The sequence below is a fragment of the Mus caroli genome, unplaced genomic scaffold (genome assembly GCF_978045245.1).
Source record: "Mus caroli unplaced genomic scaffold, Mus_caroli_1 scaffold_11, whole genome shotgun sequence".
In the NCBI taxonomy this organism is placed as follows: domain Eukaryota; kingdom Metazoa; phylum Chordata; class Mammalia; order Rodentia; family Muridae; genus Mus; species Mus caroli.
In genome coordinates, this window is record NW_028227266.1 from 40,856,951 (window position 1) to 40,870,883 (window position 13,933).

At 41.3% G+C, this 13,933-nt stretch overlaps 1 protein-coding gene across 5 annotated transcripts in view; it reads right to left on the reverse strand.

The window, feature by feature from the left end:
- Arhgef12 (Rho guanine nucleotide exchange factor 12) overlaps positions 1 to 13,933 on the reverse strand; it is a 142,414-nt gene that overhangs the window by 8,990 nt on the left and 119,491 nt on the right. For 4 of the 5 annotated variants that reach the window (XM_029481424.2, XM_029481423.2, XM_021171561.3 and 1 more), the window contains 10 exons: positions 12,069 to 12,194; positions 9,975 to 10,089; positions 7,554 to 7,654; positions 4,932 to 5,009; positions 3,738 to 3,813; positions 3,085 to 3,252; positions 1,513 to 1,600; positions 744 to 830; positions 560 to 639; positions 88 to 321 (listed from right to left, as the gene is read on the reverse strand). In XM_029481424.2, coding sequence (XP_029337284.1) covers positions 88 to 321; positions 560 to 639; positions 744 to 830; positions 1,513 to 1,600; positions 3,085 to 3,252; positions 3,738 to 3,813; positions 4,932 to 5,009; positions 7,554 to 7,654; positions 9,975 to 10,089; positions 12,069 to 12,194 — 1,153 coding nt within the window. The remainder of the gene's footprint in view (positions 1 to 87; positions 322 to 559; positions 640 to 743; positions 831 to 1,512; positions 1,601 to 3,084; positions 3,253 to 3,737; positions 3,814 to 4,931; positions 5,010 to 7,553; positions 7,655 to 9,974; positions 10,090 to 12,068; positions 12,195 to 13,933) is intronic. The other variant, XM_029481425.2, reaches the window with a different exon arrangement.

Sequence of the window (13,933 nt, forward strand, 5' to 3'; positions counted from 1 at the left end):
AAGGCATTGCTTTTTCCCTTAAAGGCTTTCCAACACATCATACGACTCTGGTACTTAGTATCTCCACAAGTTATGAAAAAAACTTACAATTTCTCAGTGCGTCCAATGCCCACCGCTCCTCTGACACAGGCAAGTGTGGACCTGGGATTGTGACTGGATACCCGCCATCACCTTCCTTGAATGTCCCATTTGTATGCTGTTCCTTTGCAAACTGTGCTGCGGTCACAAAGAGATGTTCTGCCTCTGATTTGCCAGGGGTATTCAGTGAGTGAGACTGAGGTTTTGACGAAATTAAGGGAGATTCTAATCCCAAAACTCTGTCTGTTCAGTGGGACAGAAAAGGGAGATTATACCTAAACAGACATTTCGTTTTTAACATAGAACAGTTATGTTGGGGGCAGAGGTAAGTTACATAAGCTACAGAGATCATACACTGGGGAAAACACAGCACAGAACAGTGCTGCGCTGGCACACGGAAGGCTCAGAGGTAGCATCTGCTAACACGCATGGTTGTAATAGGTAACATCTTACATCTGACACACTTGTCTATGTGGCTTACCTGGACTTTGCAGACCAGTGACCGAAAGATCATGGTGCTCCACTTTTAACTTGGCTGGTTCTTCTTCTTCATTGTCTCCTCTATGAAAAAAGGAAAAAGAAAAGAGACAATCCTTGAGCTCCAGAAGATGCCCAAACTTCACGGCATCCAAGTGAAGAACTGCTCATGTCTTCCCGACACTCACTCGCAAGGTGGCGGCTGGGGGAGGGGAATCGGCTTTGTAGACTGCTCCTTCACTGACGCAGCCATTCGACAGATGAGGTCTTGCCAGCTTCAGGGGTATGAAAGAGGTCCAGAACAGGGAGGAAAGCAGAAACACCCGTAAATACACTCACAATGAAGAAGAGAAAAACCAAACCCAAGCACTCTGCGCTGCCAGAGAACATCTTTATTTTGGCACACTCTTGTGGAGATTCTAAAATATACTTTAAAGAAAATTCTAACATGAGCACATTACTCCTTTAAAAGATTAACTTGGAACTTCTGAAAATTGTTCTCTTTACAAAACTTACTTTCAGTAGAATAAAAAAAAAAAAAAGAAAGAAAGAAAAAGAAAACTTCAATCTCAAAAGAAACAAGTTCTTAGAGGAACGTTCCCAAAAGAACACAAGAGGAAGTGCTTGATTTCTACAGCGCCTTTCAGAATCTTATTGTAAAAGAAAATCTGTGGGCTGAACGGATGGCTCAGCAGTAAGAGTCCGCGGCTCTTCCAGAGGACAGCCCTTCAGTTCCCAGTACCCACCCCGTGAGCTCACAACCACCTCTAACATCAGCTCCAGAGGATCTGATGCCTTCTTCTGGCTTCTGCAGGTACCTGCACACATGTGCACAGGCATGCGCACACACACATGCACATACATTGAAATTAATCTTAAGAAAACAAGTATGTGGATCATTTATACTTTGGAAAATACAGTATCAATCAGAAAAAGGCAATTGGATCTGATACATACACTGTCTTTTCAGAAACCGTCTGTGCTACCAATTCATAAATTTGGGCTCCATTATCTGACATGGAGATGACGAATAAAGCTTTGTTATCTAGAAAAGAAGAAAACAAAATTTACTCTAGTCACGAAATACACCCAGATGCAGGTATTAACATTCTGCATCTTAATTTAGATAAAAATTACACTGTTCACTTTGAAAAATTTTATTCAGTATGTAAATTTAAATTGTGTGCAACTTACTATAAGCTAATTATAACTTAAATAATGTTTATAAAAGTCAACACGGAATTTAATTAAAAAACAAAAATAAGTCAAAGTTCAAATTCCTTGGACTCTGGGGGTTGAAATAAAGAGCGCATTAAGCTGGGACAGAGAAGTGGGGGGGGGGGTTGCTAAGGGAGAAAAGCAGGGATGGGAACAGAAAGTGAATCTAACCAAAATTGTCCATTCTATACATAGATGAGATTCTCAAACAATGAACATAGCTGACTTCATAATAGTTCTGTCCTGTGGAGGAACACCCTCAAAGAAACAGGGGGAGGGAGGATGGGATAGGGGGCTTCTGGAAAGGGGGAAACCGGGAAAGGGGATAACATCTGAAATGTAAATAAAGAAAATATCCAAGAAAAAAGAAAAAAAAAAGTTCTGTCCTATAAAGGCTCTGTCCTGCCCAAGTATAATGTGCTTTGGAGTTCTAATGAGCCTACAATTCTGAAATGAAAATGCTTATATGAACACATGTGTACACACACACACACGTGCACGCATACCAGGCATACACAGGCACGCACAGGCACACACTTATACTACTGAACCCAATGCTACTCCTTTCACATTTGTTTTAAACTGCTGTATTTCTAAGTTGTTATAAATGTTCAGGAAATACTGCAGGAAAGAGTTTGCAAATTTTGCTGTCATGAAATTAAGTAATATAAGGAGTTTACCATAATACAGTTAAACTGTAGCTTACCAACTTAAACTGATATTTAAAAACCAAGAAACAAATTCAGGGCTGGAGAAATGGTTCAGTAATTAAGAGTCCTGGGTTCTAACACCCACATGGCAGCTCTGTTAACTCCATTTCTAGGGGATCCAACGCCTTCTTCTGGCCTCCAACGGCAACAGACTCACACATGGTACACAGATGCAGCCAAAACACCCATACATAAAATAAGATTAAATTAAAACAAAAAACATAAATTCACCTACCTCTTCAATTTTCACTTTTTTCCAACACACAAACGCACCATTTTAATGGCAGCCATGTCGTTGGAGCTACCCTGAAAGCACTCACAACCTTCCTGGTATTTATCACCAAATTGAACATAAAATAAACACCAAGGTAAATGTATTTAAATTTTCAAATGCAGAAAACCAGTAGGACAACCTTGCTGCCTCAAATAATTTGGAGGTATGAAGTTTCAATCCAGTGTCTAGACAATAGGCACGTTTCACTCACATTTCCCCCCCCACACACAGAACAAATCCTTGTTACGTGTGCTGCTCCACAGCGGAAGCTCCTGCACAGCTTCACCCTGAGTCCATACGCTCGCATCCTGCAGCAGACACACTCACCTGTCGCCACCTGCCGAACCAGCACTGTGCTCAGCTTAATGACAGGGCTGAAGGTGTGTTTGCTGTCGGCTGTGGATGCCAGAATCTTGCTGTGGCACCTTAGCACCAGCCTGTCATCCTGCTTTTGTAGCAGCACAAGAATGTCTTCCAGCAGCAGTGTATAAAGATCTAGAGATAAACATGCAGAGAAATTGCTAAGTACAGAAATTTAAAGTAATCTGGCAAAGGAAATTATTTCTGGAAAACCTAGCTAATTTTAAAAAACAGATTTGCAAACTTCTTTAATTTTCACTTTAAATAGTTCATTTTAGTATGTTTCATGGGAGTATCATCTGAGAGTTGCAAGAATTAAAAAATAATGCTCCCTCCCTGCAAGAGCCTGGAAGATACTATAGAAAACTCAAAGATTCGCCAGTAGATAGATGATGGAAATACGGTTGAAGCTGCTGAAATGAACATGCTGTTCCTAAATGAACACCTAACGTGCTTTATACCTAACAACAACAAACACACGGCAGATCTCCTATAATGTTCAGATATTGCGGAACAGCACTGCTCTCTATGTGACACCTGGATGATGACGGCGCTTCTCACGGCAGACTCTCCTGTTCTCTTCTCTCCACCCTCTCACCCGACAGGAACACTAGACTCACCGATGCTTTTATCTCTATTCACCTTCCAGACCAACGGCCCTTCGTGAATCATCTTTCTTTTTGTTAAATCCAAATTCTGCCAAAGTAAAAAGAATTATACATGAATTACTCCCAAGAATCCTTCATCAGTGGAGCCCCAGCCACCATAACTGTATCTTTTCAGAACAGTCTTAATATAAAAGGACTCATTCACAAGCAACCACAGCACTGCCGCCTGTCTTGAAAATGGAACTGTCCACATTAAAACAGCCCGCACAAAACCTTCTAAAGGAGAAGCATCTTACGGGAAAGCATTCATGAGTGCTCTCTGCCAACCTCCCTCCGATGAGGACTGGCTTATGAACAGTGCTACAAAGAGCCACTACAGATCCTCACTCCTTATCTGCAATAAACTGGATACAGATGACGGGTGCGGGACGTGCACATCTGACCAGGGTTTCTGAGTCTAGAATTCTAACTCCTAGCATGCTTACCTGCTGAACCATTTCTCCAGCCTCCCAAACAAAGTTTTAACAGTCATAACATTTGTTATGAGAATGCCAAATACTATCACTGCCAGCAACTTAATTGTTAGTAAAAGAGCCATATCTTAGCACTAGCATCGTGAGGGGAACTCACATTCTTTGGAAGGTAAGGGAATACACACATCAGCGTGCTTTTTGATACAACTACTGTATATAACATACAAGATTACTGTACATAGATAATTAAGTAACCAAAACAACCACCAGTGAACTGATATTTTAAAAAAGAAACATAATATCCTAAAAATATAGTATATATAGAATAATATAATATTAGAGTCTAGGCATCAGAAGTGCAGTTTGTGAATAGTTAGCTCATGCTTTTCAAAAGTGTCATAGAAAAATTATGTTTACTCAGCACTCTGAAAAGTCCTTGTTGTAAACAGTAAAAGCACAGAGCAAATTAAAATATTCTAATAACGCATGTTCCCAAGTCCTCCAACAATTCTTGCCACATAGTCACAGCTTCTCATAAAGTAACTCCTGTAACAAATATGAATGCACCCTTGACACAGAGCAGACATTCAACAAGCAGAATGAGGTCACAAATGCAGACAATCTACCAGGCAGACCTCCTTTAAGGATGGCTGTTCCCACTGGGATGTTAATTGCCTGCCAGGTCTTTAGCACCTTCCTTTACATTTTTAATTATGATTAGACCATCTCTCACCCTGAGCTCGTCAACATTGGGGTACTCGGACAACTTGAGATTGGAGGTGTCAAGGCGACGCTGATAGTCTTCTAAGCGCTGAAAATTAAACAGGATGGAGCCAAGGTTAGACGTGGCCATCAATGGCCTCTTTGTTTCTGAATCACATCATGTCTTAAATCTGCATTTTACAAACTGCAGTGCCAGCTGTGACAGATGAGCCCTTCCTTCTTAGCTCACCCTACCCCTCATCATTGGAGAAACTCACTTTCCTAGATCCCCTCTGATCTTTTATTAAACCTGGTGGCCACTAAGTAAGCTTATACCTAGTTCCTGGCCCTATAGACCATGTACACAGTACAAAGTTCAGAAGGCACCATCATATATATAATAAAAAGCATCTTCTCCCCACCCGATACCCTTCTGTTTAAAGGAGCAATCCTGACGTTCACATCTTGAGTGACTTTTGAGAAAATCCTATGCAAACAGAATACAATGAGTCTGTTTGTCTCTGTGTGCATTGTGTGTATATATTCAGCCTTTTAAAAACAAGATGTAGGAGTATAATATTGGCATTCCATTAGCATCCCAGTACATAATCCTCTTATCCGTTCATATAGTATGCTGACTGCTGGTCTCTTGGTTTTTGTCAATTTGACACACCTGAAAGAGGGAACCTCAATTCAGAATGTCTCCATCAGACTGTAGGCAAGTCTGTGGGGCATTATTTAATTAATGATTGATATGGTAGGGATGATATGCAGGCAGTGCCAACTTTGAGTAGGTGGTCCTGAGCTGCATAACAAGGCAGGCTGAGCAAGCCATGGGGAGCAAGCCAGTGAGCTGCCTCCATGATCTCTGCTTCAGTCCCTGCCTCCAGGCTCCTGCCTGGGCTTCCCTAGGATGGACTATAATATGGAGATGTGAGCCAGACAAACCTTTTCCTTACCAAGATGATTTTGGTAAGTGTCTGATCAGAGCAAGGGAGAAGCAAGCTAAGATGCACTCCTCTTTCTCTGTGTAGAAGGGTTATAAGTATACCTCGGATATTACTTTATAATATCACATAGAGAGATATGTTTTCTTAAACAACCACATAGCATTCACACTTCAAACTCTGTAGTCAATTCTAAGTACACCTTACTATTGGGCATTGAGGTTACTTACAATGTTTGACAATAACAATGATACTGTAATAAAATAGGCCTTTAGTCATGTGCATGGTACCCCTATTAAAATATGTTGTAGAATAAATGTCTAATCATGTATGCTGTACATCTATATAGATATGTCTGCATGATAAATTTCTAAAGACAACTGCTTCAAACGGTTTGAGCATCCCCTCATCATAAATACACAAAGGCTCTTGTCACTGTGCCTATCACAGACTGTCCGTCTCTTCACCTCCTACAATTGGTTTTGCCTTATGCTCTGAGGCATTTCTAAATAATCTTGGATAAATACACACCCCACTGAATACTGTAGCATGTATACCGTTATAGAGTGCATATCATTAAGTTCAATATTTAAGAGTGTTTTCTTGGGCTGGAGAGATGGCTCAGCAGTTAAGAATACTGAATGCTCTTCCAGAGGCCCTGAGTTCAATTCCCAACAACCACATGGTGGCTCCCAACAATCTGTAATGAGATCCAGTGCCCTCTTCTGGTGTGTCCGAAGACAGCAATGGCATATTCACATACACATAAATAAATAAATAAATCGTATATAAATAAATCAATCTTTAAAAAAAATAAGAGTGGTTTCTTTTAGAGTTTTGCGTATGTGTAAGTGTGCGTGCATATGCATGTTTATGTGTAGGGCCTCAGGTGGAGGTCAGGGGAAGCTTATGGGAGAGGCGGTTCTCTCCTTCTACCACGTGAGTGCTAGAGACTGAACCAAGGTTGTCAGCTTGGCAGCAGGGGCCTTCATCTGCTAAGCCATCTTGTCAGACCCCTTTGTTCTTTTTTTTAAACTTTACCTACAGTAAGATGCATGCACTTTAAGTGTATTTTTTCATGAATTCTGACGAACAATACACTTGTACAACTCAATCTCTTACCAAGGCATGGAGTATTAGTATGGTCTCAGAAAGGTTCCTTGTATTTCTGTCCGGTTAGATCTCTACACTATGTCCTCAGCGGCAATTGTCTTTCTTATTTATTTTCCTATCACAAATCGGTTTAGTATCTTACAAGTTCACACAAATACAATTACGTGTATGTGCTCTTGTGCATCTGGTTTCTTCTGTCATTACAATGCTAATTAGATCCATTCCGTCCATCTCTGGCAGCCTGCTAAGTTATGAGTACACCGTTGCTTTACCTGCTCTCTGCTGAATTCATTAGCTGCTTCCAGCCTAGAATGACCATGAAGAACTTCTCTTCACTTCTCTCCACTAAACCACTACAATCAGAACCGCCAGGTTGCAGGGCTGAAGTCAGGCACAGGCCATTTAATTTAATAGACAGCACCAAATTTCCTCCTGGGGCCTCATCATTTTGACTCAAACAACACTTTTGAGTAGCAAACAAATGTCCTGCTTATCAGTTGTACAATGATCCTCTCTGTTATTTCAGATCCCAGATGTACCCATTTAAAAATAAGACACAGGATTGAATCCTGTGTCTTATTTTTCCTTCTTACCTGCTTGTTTTCTGCCTCCCTGACAGCCTGATTTACATAATTTAAGATTTGACGACAATGATCTGCAGCCTTCTTCACCTTTTCCCTTTCTGGAGGCCATTCTAATGTAGGGAATACACAGAAAATTAGCAAAAATGAAAATGTACACACACAACTTCATTTTATTCAAATGAGTATAAGAAGATATATACGAATACCTTTAACATTTTTATACCATGTTAAAACCTATGGCACAGCCAGGCGGTGGTGGCACACGCCTTTAATCCCAGCACTTGGGAAGCAGAGGCAGGTAGATTTCTGAGTTTGAGGCCAGCCTGGTCTACAGAGTGAGTTCCAGGGCAGCCAGGGCTACACAGAGAAACCCTGTCTTAAAACAAACAAACAAACAAACAAAAAAACCCTATGGCACAGTCTCTATCCAGGTAGTTTTTACACAGGTCAGCCTTCTGATTATCATAACTTAAAACATACATTCTCATTAAAAACATTTAAAAAAAAAAGCCAACTATGGAGTTGCCTGCTACTTACAAAGCTGAGGCAGGAGGATCACAAGCTCGCAGTTAGTTAGCCTTAGCTACATGCTAATATTTGTCTTAAAATATTTGTTTTGTTTTTCAAGATGGGGTTTCTCTGTGTATTCTTGATTCTCCTGGAACTCACTCTATAGACCAGGCTGGTTCCAAACTCACATTTGCCTGCCTCTGCTTCCCAAGTGCTGGGATTAAAGGTGTGTGCCAACACTGTCTAGGTGGAAACATTGTTTTAAGGGACTGGAAATACAGTTAATTGATAGAGCTCTTACCTAACATGCAACCTGTAAGTCAACCTCAGTATTACAAAGGATGAAAAAAGAAAGAAGATATCACAATACAGAGCCCCAGATGCAAGAGTAATGCCTTGTATTAAAACCCCAATGTTAGGCGCTAACAAGGAAGGTCTCCGGAAGCTGTACAAACAGGACCCTCTCTTACCCCTGCAGAGTCTAACCTAGACAACTATGACCACTGGGCCTCTTACGCAGTCTTTTTTGTATAACAACTCTGAAGAATTCCTGAATAAGTTTGCACTTGAGACCACATTTAAAGAAGGAACAAGTACAACACTAGCAGTGCTAGAAGATGAAGCTCACCAAAACCACGGACACTCTGTCATCACTGCACTGAAGAGAGCCACCAGACTAGAGTGGAAACTGTAATCTCAAACAGTGCAGTGGCCCCACTGGACAGATACGTTAAGAGTAGGATGTAAAGCCACATTTATGCCAGGTACTCATAGTCTGGGATCCCCAATACGCATTCCTAGTGTCATGTGTAAGAATCAGGAGTTTGTGGCATAAAACTCAGAATCAAAATCTTGTCTCAAGATGAGAAAGTTGGAATGATAATGCATTTATTCAGCTTCCTACAAGTACTTCCATAGACACAAAACATCTCTCTGACCTAGTACAAAGCCTTTTAAAAACAATGAGAGATGCCAAAACAAATATGGGTGAATTTTTCCTACAGGGTCAGGTGACAATTGACACTTTGTAGGCCATATACTCAGTTCTGCTGCCGAGTGCAAAGGCTCTCAGAAAAAAGCATACAAATAGATGGCCTCCGTGTGCTGCCTCCAGCAGAAGCTTGCTGACAACAACAGGCATCGAGATGCAGGGGTGGGGGTGCATGCCCACAATCCCACCACCTAGGACAGCAGTTCTCAACCTCCCTAAAACCGCGACCCTTTAATACAGTTCCTCACATTGTGATGACCCCAGCCATAAAGTTATTTTCATTGCTACTTCATAACTCCAATTTTGTTACTGTGATGATTCCTAATGTAAATACTTTTAGAGGCAGAGGTGGGCCAAAGGGGTCTTGACCCACAGGCTAAGAACCACTGACCTAGGAGGTGAGAGCAGGGGTTCAAGACCACCCTCAGCTACATATGGAGTTCATGATGAACCAGGCTCTGTGATACTTTGTCTTTAAAAACAATTTTGAAATAAAAACCAGGCAGAGACCTTAATGTGACCTTTGCACCACAATAGGTCAAACGCTGTGTCTGAACTATTAGAGGGCGCAATCCAAATAGGCTGACGATGCCACTGCGTCTTCTCAGGAAATATCTGCCATACAACCAGCAGAAATCAATTCTATGCATCAGAATGCTATGAAAGATTACTTACTTAGCAGGACATATTGTTGGGTTTTTTCTTAGCTTTTAAAGAAAGTGTATGTATGCATTATCTGCATAAGAATCTATGCATGTGGGTGCTCACAAAGCCCAAAAAGGGTGTTAGATCTCATGGAGTTGGGAGTTACAGTGGTTGTGAGCCACAGAGTGTGGCTGCTGAGATCCCAGCTCTGGACCTAGCAAGAGCACTTGACCACTAAGCCATTTCTCCAGTTCCCGACTTTTCTTTCAGCCAAAATGCTGTACCTGTGTACTTGGCAATGTTGTCCAAAAGAAGCGGGTACTTAGTGAGTCTCTGCATTTGGGTGGGAATGATGTCCTTCAGCTGAAGACGACGGCACAGGGGATTACTCTCAGCATCCTAAAATCAAAGTGGAGGAAGTCAACTAACAAAGCGTATGAGGACGAATAATTACAAAACATGTATCATGTATTTACTAGAAATGCCACTGTACCAGAGGCCTGATTATTAGACAAAGATTCTTCTAAAAAGAGAGAAAAACCATGCACATCCTACTTCTGTTCGAGGACAGCCAAGGCTACACAGAAAAACCCTGTCTCAAAAAAGTGTTAAAAAGTACATTTACTAACTTATTATCCACCACTCTAAGCAAACACCATGGATCTCTGGGCTGGACGTGCTAGGTCATATGCATCAGAGGTCTACAAGCCTTAAAATAATGTAACAATACACACTTCCGGCTCTCTGGGACAGTTTCTTAAACAACTGAGTCTGCTGTTTTAACAAAGAGCAGTGATAGATGAATGGACATGGCTTTATGTAATAAAAAATATAAATCTTTAAGGTATCCTTATGTAATAAAAATATAAGATTTCCATACTCGGGTATATGTGATTCCATCCCCTGGAGTGTGAGTAGAATCTATTCTATAGTTAGTTTACTATCACTTGATTTTGATTTAATCAAAAAGAGGAGACCTGGCCTGATTCAATCAGAAGTGGCTGGGACCCCAATTCTAGTCTTTTCAAGAGCTGCAAGTGCTCTTAACCCCTGAGCCATCTCTCAACCCCTAACTTTAAAAACAATCTGGTCCAGAGAAAAGAATTCCTACTGGCTTGGATAAAAAGCAAAAATCCACTTCTGTACAATGCTCAAAGGCCACAGGATGAGATGGGTATCCCGAGGAGCTGGGACTAATTCCTGGCCAACAACGAGCCAGAAAGCAGGACCTCATTTTGCATTTACAAAAGAAAGAAAGAAAGAGAAGGAAAGGGAAGGGAAGGGAAGGGAAGGGAAGGGAAGGGAAGGGAAGGGAAGGAAAGGAAAGGAAAGGAAAGGAAAGGAAAGGAAAGGAAAGGAAAGGAAAAGAATGGAATTGATCAAAAGATCGATCAATTGATCAATCAGCCATTGGCTTAACCAAGCTTCAGGTGAGGATATCAACTCTAGAGTACATACGATAAAATCCAAGGGAGAGAGAGGGTCCTGTTACACTGTGGCCATACTCTTAAACCACAAAAACTGTGACTGCTGCTTAGCAAGGCAGCAACAGGGATCAGATGCATGGTGTCCAAATAACTTTATTTATAAAACAGCAGGTGGCTGGAGACGGCCTAGGGCCACAGTTCGAGACTCTTCTCTACTCCCATCCCTACCCCAGCACTTTTACAATCCTCTCAAGTCTGATATAATAAAAAAAAAAAAATCTCAAACTTAAACAACATGCTTTTCTTAAGTGAATACAACCCAGGCCTAGTAGCACAGGCCTGTAAACTCATGGCTAGTATGAGGTGCAGACAGAGCAACAAGCCTGGGCAATTTAATAAGACCTTACCACAAAAGGCTCAGTGGAGAGTGCTTGCTGAGACTGCAGAACAAGCTGAAAAAGGTTTTCCTAATTAAAACTGCTATGGAAACACAGATATCTACGTCAAATGCTTCAATTTTCGTGTGTATTTTTTATTACTCATCATTCCAAAAGCATCTTTATTCCTTGCAGTAATGTAAGATGCAATATAAAGCCCTTTTAAGACGCTGACATATTGGGTGGGGCTGAAGAGACGGCTCAGTGGTTACGAGCATTGGCTGCTCTTCCAGAGGAGCCAGGTTCAATTCCCAGCACCCATGTGGCAACAGCTGACATCTATCTGTAACTGCAGCCCCAGGGAATTCAATGGCCTCTCAGGACCATGCACATACTTGGTACACAAACATATATTCAGGAAAAACACCCATATTCATAGAATAAAAAACATAAATGAAGGGGGATATTAATGTTAACACAGATGAACACTGTAAGTCAGAATTCCTCGAGTTTATTCTGTAATTAATACAAAACTTGCTGGGGATCATGGGATCACATAACTTGCTTAACTTACTTGCACAAAAGTATGGAATCGAGAATCCTTTTTCTGGCGAGACTTGATCATTTCCAGGGCAAAAGGCTGGTTACTGCAAAATGTGGCGGCAGCGTGTTTCAGCTTCTCCTCTCCTGGTCCACTAAACTGTGCCAAGAATGCAGAGAAATGAGAAAGAAACACTGAGCATCTGATCTGTGAGGCCAAGTAAGATGAAGGCAGCCACAGTCCTTTCGACATCCCAGGGAGCATTTTCAAATGCAAGAGACGGGACTTTGTGTGTAGAGGCAGGAGCAATGTACTACATTAAGGACTCACCCTGACAGCACAGGCTAGGAGGTATTACCTTTCAGTCTACACTGCTTCCAAATTAGAAAGGTTGACATCTGGGGAGTATGCAACACAAAATGCCTGGAGACTGTGATTCTTATTTCATTTTCATAGACTCTGACTCCTTTATAAGAACTCGCCTACTGTTCTCCAGGGAAATCCATGTGTTAGGGGCTTTCCGTACTACTCATTATGAAATGTACTACAATCACAAGCCAAGTGCAAGCAGAAGGAAAATTCCCCTCTGTGTCACCTGTGCAGGGGGTAAAGGGAGCCTGGGCATAGAGCCATGAACTTGTAAATCTCTTTTGCAAATATATATTATATATGCATATATATTATGCCTCTTAGAAGTATCTTACCCCTGTAATTTTGTTTATAATAATTAATCTGTAGGTTTACTCATACCCTAACTTGAAGGTTCTCAGTGAAATGCTTAACAACTGCTTTGCTTATAAGGCAGTCTTACAAGTCAAAAAAATCTTTTTTGTTGTATACTATAACCTCTATTCTGTTTATTTTTTGCTTTACAGTGGTTCTCAGCCTTCCTAATGCTTCAACCCTTTAATACAGTTCCTCCTGTTGTGGTGACCCCCAACCATAAAATTATCTTCATTGCTACTTCATAACTGTAATCTTGCTACTGTTATGAATTGTAATGTACATATCTGTGTTTTCTGATGGTCTTAGGCGACCTCTGCAAAAGGGTCAGTCCATTCCCCAAAGGATGACCTGCATGACCTACAGGCTAAGAACCACTACACTAGGCTATCCAGGCTGATCACACACTCCCACCCATCCTGCCTGTGTCCTGAGTGTGGGTATCGCACATACAACTTCGAAGCTAGCTTTCCTGACAGTTTCACACTTGCAAACAAGTGCTCTGTACTTAGTTAAGAGGGTTTTCCGTACAATATTCCACATTTCTAAATGTCTATCATATAAGAAGACATTCTGTAAAATATTCTTTTGTAAGATATCTATAGATGAACTATTATCTTCAAGTACATAACATAATATTCTAGATGGTTGGTCAAAGTTTGTACTTTTATTCTCTTACAGACAGGATGCTTAGGCTAAGAACATGGTTCAGTGGTTGAACACTTGTGTCAGACCCACAAGGCCCTGAATTCAATCACCAGCACTGAAAAAATAAATGCTGAAGGATGAGACTGACAAAATCAAGGGCAGGTTTTCCTTCAGGCACTAGGAACATGAGGAACAGCTGGGTTTATAAGAAATGCTGGGATCCCAGCAGTTCTGCAGTCACCTAAGGGTCCAAGACTGGAAAAATTCTCTAATCATTCTCTCTCCTCTCTCTTTCCTGCCCCACACCTCTCAATTCAGCACTTGGGAGCAGAGGCAGCCAGATCTGGGGGAGTCTAACTGCTGAGACTCTGTCTAAAACAAAACAATCAAACTCCCACAGTTTCCCCACCATACACTGTGTGACAGCAGAAGCTATGTGTCTTACATGCCACCGTCTCTAGAACTATAAAGTTTTGTTCAATATAAGTTGACAATCAGGGGCTGGAAAGCCGGCTGCGTAAGAGCAC